This window comes from Alligator sinensis, unplaced genomic scaffold (assembly GCF_000455745.1).
Source record: "Alligator sinensis unplaced genomic scaffold, ASM45574v1 scaffold1372_1, whole genome shotgun sequence".
Taxonomy (NCBI): Eukaryota; Metazoa; Chordata; order Crocodylia; family Alligatoridae; genus Alligator; species Alligator sinensis.
Genome location: NW_005843598.1, coordinates 60,516 through 70,869, shown reverse-complemented (window position 1 = coordinate 70,869; position 10,354 = coordinate 60,516). Strand labels below are relative to the sequence as shown.

At 45.7% G+C, this 10,354-nt stretch overlaps 1 protein-coding gene across 3 annotated transcripts in view; it reads right to left on the bottom strand.

Moving 5' to 3' along the window:
- Window positions 1-10,354, bottom strand: part of LOC102381047 (adaptor related protein complex 2 subunit beta 1) — a 58,768-nt gene that overhangs the window by 11,259 nt on the left and 37,155 nt on the right. For all 3 annotated transcript variants that reach the window (XM_014527521.2, XM_006038997.3, XM_025195577.1), the window contains one exon: window positions 2,019-2,209. In XM_014527521.2, the coding sequence (XP_014383007.1) occupies window positions 2,019-2,209 (191 nt within the window). The remainder of the gene's footprint in view (window positions 1-2,018; window positions 2,210-10,354) is intronic.

Genomic DNA, 10,354 nt, shown 5'->3' with positions numbered 1-10,354 from the left:
CCCGCGCGGCTGGGGGCAGCTGGTGTTGGCTGCTCCTGGGGCGGCTGCAGCAGTGGGCAAGTGGGGAGAAGCAGAGGCCTGGGGCTGCAGCAGGGAGTAAAGCAGAGGGAACTGTAAGTGGGTGCAGGGCATGGGACGGGGGGGCCGGCAGCGGCACCGGGCTCTTCCTGGAGTTCGACAGCGCTGGGAGGGGAGCTGCTGCTACCCCAAAATTCGCCATAGCCCCCCCAACCTGCCCTTCTAGCGCCACCAGCGAGCACTGAGAAGAAAATGGGGCCATCACCAGCTCCAGCCTGGAGCAGCAGCCTGCCCTCGTCCCGCTCACAGATCTGGGGGCATGTGTCCCCTGGAAAGAGCCTGGCACAGCCCCCCCCCAGCTCACGGCCCTCCTGGGATGTGTGTAGCAGCAAAAGCTAAGCCACGCACCCCCTGCATCCCACGCCCACTCAGTTTCCTCTGCTTTGCTCCCTGCTGCAGCCCCAGGAGCAGCCGACAGGTTGCACCACAACCTTCCCCCCGCTCCTTCCCTAGTCCCATCCCCCCCCAGCCTTACTCCCTTCCTCCCTCACCGCTGTGGGAATGTATCCCTATTTCTTACATTGTAAACTGGGTTCCCTTTATGCAAATTCAATTTATGCACAGTTTTCCAGGAACACATGTACCACATAAATCGAGGGAAACCTGTATAAAGAGGAATTATCCTATCAGAAACCAGGCAGGATTCGAGAAGTCAGGACTACCCAGCAACTCTGAACTAAGGAGTCAAGGGTCAAGCTTCACAGAAAGGTGCAACAAACACATTCCACCTGTTTTCAAACACTGCCTTTCAAAGGATTTAAAACCGACAGCACCATTCTGGTGAAGCCAAGGTAACTCCGGCATAGTGTCTTGGAGATCTTTGTGGGGTTTTAGAGATAATTCAGAGCTTGAGTTTGGGCCCAGGCACAGGAGATATTAGAACATCTGGTATAAAGAAGAAACCAGCAAAATTTAAGATGGAATTAGCTGTTCTGCTGCAAAAACACAGCCACTGAACAAAACCTAGCACATCAAAAGGAGACCTGCACATAATTTTAAAAACACAGGCCTTCATCCTTTTTCAATACTTTTAGAAGAAAAAATTGTAGCTTTTTGACTTTATGCTCTCCCCCAACCTTTTCCTCCCACCCTTCAAATATCAGGGACAGAGCCTGACCTTTCCATGGTTTGCCACAGAACCAAAAGGCAGGTTTCAAGTAGTGTTAACTGTGATCTTAACCAGAATCGATGGTGCTGAATCTAGCACAAACTCCTTTTATTCTCTGTTGTGCATTTAAGTTACAGGTATGAACCAAAGAGAGAGTTTTAAACACAAAGATCCCTTCCTAGTTGTCATTCCTCAGGTTTATTTCCTGCCCTGTAATGTTAGCTTAGTTTTCTAGTCATAAGAACTTCTGGTTTATAAGAAACCTGACATAATATAAAAAATAAGTTATTTTTAAAACACCTTCCAGGGCTTTCATGGCATGCAAACTAGGAAAACAAAGCAAAAATCATTTTTTCTTTTAAGGAACAATACTAAAACTTTTGTATTGTGTAAAGTGCTATTGGCCAGTCTTTGCTCCTAGCAGATGCCTGCAGTACCAATCACCCATGCCTTTGAAGTACTTTATGTGAAATCTATTTCTGCCATTCAAAGCCTGTAAAAACCTGTTTTATCAAGCCTGCCCATAAAGCCTCAAAGAGATGGGACACTGGGTTTGTTTTGTGCTGGTCCAGTTAAATATCAGAGATGAGGCCTTAGCACAACCCTGAGCATCCAACAAGGAGCATGCTCAAGAAAGAGCAGTTGAGAGTGGTGCCAAGGTGTGTTAGGGTTGCTCTAAATCTTCTACCCTGCGCCTCCTTTTTGGATGTGACTCATGCTGAGAAGGGGTGAGCAACCAAGATATACTTCTCAGCAGGGGTACCAGATGTGACACAGAGGCAGCATAGACATGTGGCCATTAGCTGCATGTGAAGGGTATGACCCAGCATACCTTTGAGCCTCACGATCATCCTGGGGGTTATAGTTGGACAGACAGTCCAGAATGAAGATCTGGCCCCATTCAGTGCATTCATTTAGAGCAGTTAACAATTTGTTAATGTTCTGTGGGTTCAGGTCCAGCAGGTTACTATTAGGATGCGACTCGCTGATCTCAGACAAGGCAGCCACAGCATTCGCCACCACCTGGGAGAGAGAGATGAGAACAATTCATTGCCTGTGTGTCACTCATACTGGGGTGTATAGCTGGGATCTGGGGGCTTAGCACAGGTTGAGAATTGGGGTTGATGGCACTATCCGGTTTAGCTCACAGGGGACCCAAAGTAGCCTGAGAACTTGCAATTTGTTCTTCACTGTCTGCCAAAAGCATGGAGAGTCCTTGCTAAAATGCTTTTGGTCTCTGAGGGAGGAACAGAAAGAGAACATCAGCAGTGCCATTGGGAGGCAGCTGCTGATATACCAGAGGAGCACTAAGAGACTGCAGCAGCAGATGGTGCAGGGAGAAAAACTCTGTAGTAAAAATATTTTAAAAAGAGGGTAAAGTCCTAAATTGGCTATAGGTGTGGCTGGTTGGTGTTGTCCAAATGAATGGAGTCCTTCCAGCAATACTGCCTTTTGTGATGCTACTTTTGGCCATGTCAGCCAAAAAGAGGTAGCAATACAAAGTAAACAGCTGGAACAAATAAAGTAGACAAAATATTCCAACTAACTCCAGGTGTCAAATATCTACCCAGGTTATGAAGCTCTTCCTGGCCTTAACTTCCATAAAGGTCACTCTCCCCACTAAATGAAAAATGTTTAAGAAAACAGTTCTCATCATAAAACCATTGATTCCCATATTGATATGCATGACACCCAATTAATTCAGTTTGAAAGGCAACAGGCAGCTTCTGAAGCCAACAAGTCTCCCTACTGACTTTTTAACATAAAAAGTCACACCAGATTCCAGAATGTCCCCAATACTAGTGTCTATGTACTGATATCTTTAGGGGATCTAGGTGCTGTAAATACACTTGCAACTGCAACAAAAATCAGAGAAAATTAGGGTTGGAAGGGACCTCAGGAGGTAATTTAGTCCAACCCCCTGCTCAAAGCAGGACCATCTCTAACTGGATCATCCCAGCCAAGGCTTTGCCTAGCCAGGCCCTAGACAAGGATGGAGATTCTAAAACCACTCTAGGTAGCCTGTTCCAGTGCTTTACTACCCTCTTCATGAGTACTGCTATGATTTAATGAAAAGCTGGGGACTTATAGAAAACTTGTGATGAGGAGACTGATGAGAAAAACTCCCACAAAACTACCACTACCTAAATTTCCCTTTCTGCAACTTGAGACCATTGCTCCTTGTTTGTCATCTGCCACCATTGAAAACAGTCCAGCTCCATCCTTTTTGAAACCACCCATCACGTAGCTGAAAGCTGCTATTAAATCCTCCCTCAGTCTTCTCTTTTCTAGACTAAATAAGCCCAGCTTCCTTAGCCTCTACGAGGAAAAATAATTTCATTTCTTTAATGATCCTCCTGCCACAAAACCAAAGAAAGGGCTCTCAATCCTGACTTCCAACACTGCTCTGATTTAATGAAAAGCTGGGGACTTATAAAAAGCTTGCAATGAGACTGATGAGAAAAGCTACCACATTTTTCAACATAATTTGGGATCAGGAACAGACAATATCAAAACAGGAAAGAAAAAGAATCTAAGCAACTGGTGAGGTGCTGAACTTTTCTAAGTAACTGGCCAGTCTTCTGCAGCATTATCTTAAGCAGAATAAAGGGGAAACAGTTGAGGCAAAGCTAACTGACAAGCAGGCTTGCTTCCAAGTCTGTAGATTACATATCAAGTAGATTTTCATTCTGAGAATGATCAACAAGATGACTGGATAGCTAAACAGTGAAAACTAAAAAAGTTAATCATTTTTAAAAGAAGCTTTTGGTGGTTTTCATTGCTATTCACATGGGAATGTGTTGAAGTGCTAATGTCAACAAAATAATTAACATTGTCAAAGGTGTACATACCAACAGAACATGCACAGTTAAGTAAAAACAGATTTCAGAAAATCCTCGCTCACTCGCATACTGGTGACACCTCCCCTATTAGGTGGTGCCACTGGCTTTACTGCAACAAGAACATAGCTGCTCTAACATAGCACAAATAGTTTGCAAAAAGATTTAGATTACACTGACAAGAGTTCTCTCCTGGTAACAGCTCAACCAACATGTAAGCAGAGGCCAGAAGACCGTTTACTGATTTGGCATGGAAAAGAAACCTGTTACTAAGAAGCTCAGCAACTCACAACTGAAGTATTTTTATTAGAAGGCTAAGAGAATACAAAGGAGGACAGTCATCCTACCTTGGCAGTAACATACAAACCTATGGGAATAATCAGAAGAAAATAAGAGGTCATAAAATTTGGCAAGGCAGCATTATATTAACCAGCTTCAAGATTTGATCACTGAAATCTACTATTCAAAGACCAAAATGCAAATATTTAATTCAAATATTATTTCCATCTTAGTATATGGTGACAGGACTTGTAAATCCACCAATGGTATAGACAGATATCCCCAGCCCTTTGAAAGTGAAGGCCTTGCTGGGGCATTGATCAATATACGCTTGTAATAGTAAGAGCTTTGCTAATGCTAAGAGCAAGAGTTCTGCATGCTGATTCCACAGTAGGCCGGCGAAACAGCACGTAGCCTCCTGCTCTGTGAGCATGACCGAACCATAAACCTGGATAGTAGAATGTTGTAATACAGTAGAATGTAGTAAACACAAGTGTGTTAGATCATGACTCATCCCCAAATTCTTAGTTTGAGATAACCAAATCCTTAGCTTGAGATGTTATTTACTCCAGACTATATAAGCTGTACATTCTTGAGTTATGATGAGTTCCTCAGCTCTAACAAAAGTTTCGACTTGCGCAGAGCCCCAGTGCAAGCTATCACACCCCAAGATCGAGACACTCTGAAGCCAAGAGAACTATGCAGAGTAGCGGCTGGGGGCCCAAGGCGGCGGGGAGTCTCTCTGCTCTGTCCTATCGCCTGCCTCTGCAAGTATTCTTAAATAAAGCTTTGCAAGAGTGAGAACAACCGTGAGTACGTCCTTTGTTCAAGCGCAGAGAATCTTCTGAACCCAGTAGTTCATTCTAAGACAATGCTGCTCACACAAAGGCTTTGCTAAAGCATTAGCCAGAATAGGCCTTGTCACCAAACCTGACCAACGTATGAACTTCTCACATAAACAAAATTTGTTATGTGAGCCAGATGTGCATTCCTACCAAGAGATGGGAGTGGGAGATGATGGTCCAGTACCAGAATGATGTGTCTGGAATGGGAACACCCAGGTCAGAATGTGAAATAAGCCCACAGTACAAGATGGCTTGAGACTTTCAAGATACAGCTAGCATGCATACATAATTTGTTCTGACCATTGTATAAAAAGAGAACTGGAAAGCAGGGGAATTTTGTAGTGGCCTGGGGGAACCTGTGTGGGGCTGTACCAACTACCTTGTCACAGGTACAAATTCATAGATGTTAGGGTCGGAAGGGACCTCAATAGATCATCGAGTCCGACCCCCTGCATAGGCAGGAAGGAGTGCTGGGTCTGGATGACCCCAGCTAGATGCATATCCAACCTCCTCTTGAAGACCCCCAGGGTAGGGGAGAGCACCACCTCCCATGGGAGCCCATTCCAGACTTTAGCCACTCGAACTGTGAAGAAGTTCTTCCTAATGTCTAGTCTAAATCTGCTCTCTGCTAGCTTATGACCATTACTTCTTGTAACCCCCAGGGGCGCCTTGGTGAGTAAAGCCTCACCAATTCCCTTCTGTGCCCCCGTGATGAACTTATAGGCAGCCACAAGGTCGCCTCTCAACCTTCTCTTGCGGAGGCTGAAGAGATCCAGGTGCCCTAGTCTCTCCTCATAGGGCTTGGCCTGCAAACTTCGTCATGCATCTGCTGATGCATGATAAAGTGCCATTGGCTTTTCTGATGGCTTCGTCAGATGCCTACTGCTGATTCATGTTCATCTTGGAGTCCACTAGGACTCCAAGATCCCTTTCCGCTTCCATGCCTCCAAGCAGGTCATTTCCTAGGCAGTAGGTGTGCTGGACATTTTTCCTCCCTAGGTGCAGCACTTTGCATTTCTCCTTGTGGAATTGCATTCTGTTGTTTTCCGCCCATATGTCTAACTTGTCCAGGTCTGCTTGTAACTGTTCCCTGCCCTCCAGTGCGCCCACTTCTCCCCACAGTTTTGCGTCATCCACAAACTTGGACCGAGTACACTTCACTCCCTCGTCCAAGTTGCTGATGAAGACATTGAAGAGTATTGGTCCAAGGACCGAGCCCTGCGGGACCCCACTGCCCACCCCCTTCCAGGTCGAAACCGACCCATCCACCACGACTCTCTGGGTGCGACCCTGTAGCCAATTCGCCACCCACTGGACTGTGTAGTCATCCAAGTCACAGCCTCTTAACTTGTTCACCAGTATGGGGTGGGATACCGTATCGAAGGCCTTCCTGAAGTCTAAGTAAACGACGTCAACCCCTACTCCTGCGTCCAGGTGTTTTGTAACCTGGTCATAAAAAGAGACTAGATTAGTCAGGCATGATGTACCTGCTACGAACCCGTGCTGGTTTCCCCTCAGCATAATTTTTCCTGCCGGGCTCTTGCAAATGTGAGGCTTGATAATTTTTTCAAAGACTTTGCCTAGGATGGAGGTGAGACTGACTGGCCTATATGCCTTAGCTGATGTACTTGTTAGGTCACAACATGTTAGGACTGTGGTGGTAGACAATAAACCTGGCCAAATCTTTACCACTGAACCGAGCCTGTGGTCATTTTTTAAAAACAAAATTGGTGCTGAGATCTCCTGGCTGCGACTTTTGCCAGCATCATAGTTCCTGCAACTTCAACACTTTACCAATACATCAATAATGCTCGATGAGCACAAAAGCAAGACGACACAGATAACACCCAGACAACAGAAAGCAAGCATTTAACAGAATGAACTTATAAAAAATTCCAAACAAGTTCAGTTGCTCCTCATCTCCAAAGCTATCATCTGAAGATGACAAATATCTAGGATACACATTCAAAATGAAACCAAAGCATGTGGCCATGAAGTCATGTAAGTTTTAAGGAAAATTATACCAATGAATTGGTGGAAGTCACTAATAATTTCATTTCTTGAATGATCCTTCTGCCACAAAACCGAAGAAAGGGCTCTCAAACCTGACTTCCAGCACTGCTCTGATTTAATGACCTATAAAAAGCTTGCGACGAGGAGACTGATGAGAAAAACTACCACATTTTTCAGCTTGCTAAAGTGCTAAACCAAGTTGACAGTGGTAGTCTCTCTTCCAGGAGCAGAGCAAGAATATTCTTTGTTTCAATTTATCCATCCAGTTCATTTCAATAACTAGTTCATTCAATAACTAGTTTCTCAACTGATCCTGGGCCCAGCCCAGCTCAGCTCCTCTCCCTGCCTGGTCCCAGCGCCCCGCAACCCACTGCCCTGGCCACGCGCCTCCTGTGGCGCAGGGCTGCACCCCTCAAAGAACAGCAGGCACAAGAGACGCGTCCCCAGGGCAGCACAGGACAAGCAGCCACCATTCCCTGCCACTCTGCTTCCCTGCCCCAGGTGCCTCTCCAGCCCAGCAGGCACGACCCAGCATGGCTGGGAACAGCAGGGCTGCACGGAGAGGCTACAAGCTCCCTACTGCACCTGGTCATGCCCGCCAGGCTCCAGAGGCTCAGGAGCAGGGAAACGGGGAACAGCAGGGCCGTGCGGAGAACATGCTCGCCCCATGTTGCCTTGGCAACATGCCCGCTGCGTATGCCACTGTTTGCAGCGTGGGGCAATCACCTTCTCCGCGCAGCCCCACTGTTCCCTGCCCCCCGGTTCCTCCGCAGCCCAGCAGCAATGACCCAGTGCAGCAGGGAGCTTGTGCCCTCTCCGCGCAACCCCGCTGTTCCCAGCCATGTTTTTTTGGAACGCAACCCTCGCATAGAGAGAGACCTGAGTGTAAATTAGTTTGAAATGCACGATATGTTTGGATAAACTAACTTACAGAAAAAGTATCTGGCACAGGTACTGAAAGTTTTTTAAAATATAAAGTTTTAAAATGTTGTTTTTGCATTTTGAATTCTATCCCAAATTTCCATCCAAGTACAGCACAGATTTGATAAAAAATATTAAACACCCAGTACATAAAAAAAACAAACTTATAATTCACATTTTTCTGCCATAAAACCTGAAAAAAAGTTCCCAAATAAATGCATAATATGCAATATAATTACTTAAGTAAACTGCATCTTAGACAGCAAAAAAACCCCTAAATTTAAAGGGTATTTCTTAGGTTAAGAATTTAACCTGTTTAATGTTTACCAATCAAACATAATTTATTTTGGAAAAAGAATAGACGTGTAAAGCAATACTAAGCTGACCATTCAAAATCAAGGTATTCTGCTTGCTGACAAATTATGATCAAGTCAGCAACTTAAATCATTCGGATTTAAAATCAGCTCCTGCTGGTCTCATTTAAATATATTCCAAGGGAGTTGCAAACATGGGTCACAGCACCGTTTGGATATAAATTTCAGCTGGGATTTCCTGAAGGATTCAGATTCTCAGAAGGCATTTCCTTGGGTCTTGGGTATCAAGTTTTTACTACATTCCTTTGACAACCTCAGTCTTAAAACCACACTACAGGCTTGTAAATATAAGTTTACATGGGGCATGACAGACACTGAAACATGGTTTATGGAGCAAATCTATTAGACCAGACCAAGTCCTTGAGAAACCTGCAGAAGGAGCAATTCTGGCTTGTGAATTATCCCCTCCAGCAGCTCCGTCCCTCCGCTCAGTTCAAATGGCAGAGTAAATTATGTTCACAAGGAGGCAGGGGGTGGGTAGAAGCCAGAACACGTGTCTTTCTGTCAACCTACACAGAAAAGCTTTGATGGAGGTGGGGTGGGGGAGGAAGCAGAGGGAACAGAGAATGCTGAGCAAGATAAGCAATCAGATTATTTTATCATTTAATGCTAATTGGAAATTAAACCAAGTGTGTAATGTACTTAATGAAGTATAATGTTCTGCTGCTTCAAAACAGGAATCTTCCACTTACTATACCGTTAAAATAAGAGAGAAATGGTGAAAAGCAGGTGACCATATTAAGCAGCTCCAAAGAGAGATGGCAGGATGGTTTCCATACAGAGCAAAGAGCTTCCCTCACAGCAGCAATGAACAGCTCTGCCTCCCCAAGAAGCCTAGGGGACCATGTGGTATGTACAGGTCAGTTGCATCTTACGTGGGGGTTATGTTCCAAAGTCAGCGCGTAAGGCGAAAATCGTGTATAGTGAAATCGCGCATTACTGTGCCAGCCGTGACTGTCTCTGCCTCCAAAACCTTCCGCCGCTGTCATGGAGTCGTGCTTAGTGTGGCCGGCGGCGGCAGCGCAGCGTGTGGCGGTGGTGGTGGGGATGGCTGCATGCCGCCCGGCCACAGCTCCGGGCATGCGTGCAAACTCAAGCCCCGCCCTCCCTCCCACCCCACGTATAGTTGAATTCACGCAAGTTAAATGCACTTATGATGAGACTGACCTGTATATGTTATTAAGTGCAGAGTTACAATGATGCTCGTTAACTCTGCACTTGGGTGATGGGTAAAACAGGAGAGCAATTATAAGGACCCTCAAACATAAGACCCACACTATTAACATGACTATTGAATTGGCACCTACACATTGTATTGAGAGTTGTGACAGGCTCTGCTGCTCATAATAGTTACACCCTTTTCTACAGCAATGGGGTGCCTTAACTTTGCTTCCTGTACAACTGTTAAAAAATATTACTGTATTTACCCAAATCCAAGATGACCCCAAATTTAAGAAAACTTTCCAATAGTTAGATTGTATACATTGAAATTTTGCTATCATTTTCTATGTGTAGAATCTAATTATTAAAGGATTATCTTGTTTGCCCCCACCATCACTGCAGTGGAGAAAGCTGTGGTAATGGGGCAGGCAGTGGAAGAGGCAGTCAGAGGGCAGGTTGTAGGGTGAGCAGCAGGGGCTGCCCCTGCCTTTGTAATCCCTCCCAGCAACTCACCCTACACTTTGTGCCTGGCCCTCCCACAACCTCAATTCCCTGGCTCCCCCCCACAGCTTCTCAGCCCCTCTCCTGTTTACCATTGCTCTGTGCTAACAAGTCTGTCCCAGCTGCAGCCTGAAACAGAGGCCCAGCTCAGGCCTGCAGCAGCAGTGCCAGCTCCATGCCACTGCTGTGGGGCAACGCTGGGCTGTGCTTTGTACCCCAGACTGCCGCAGGAAT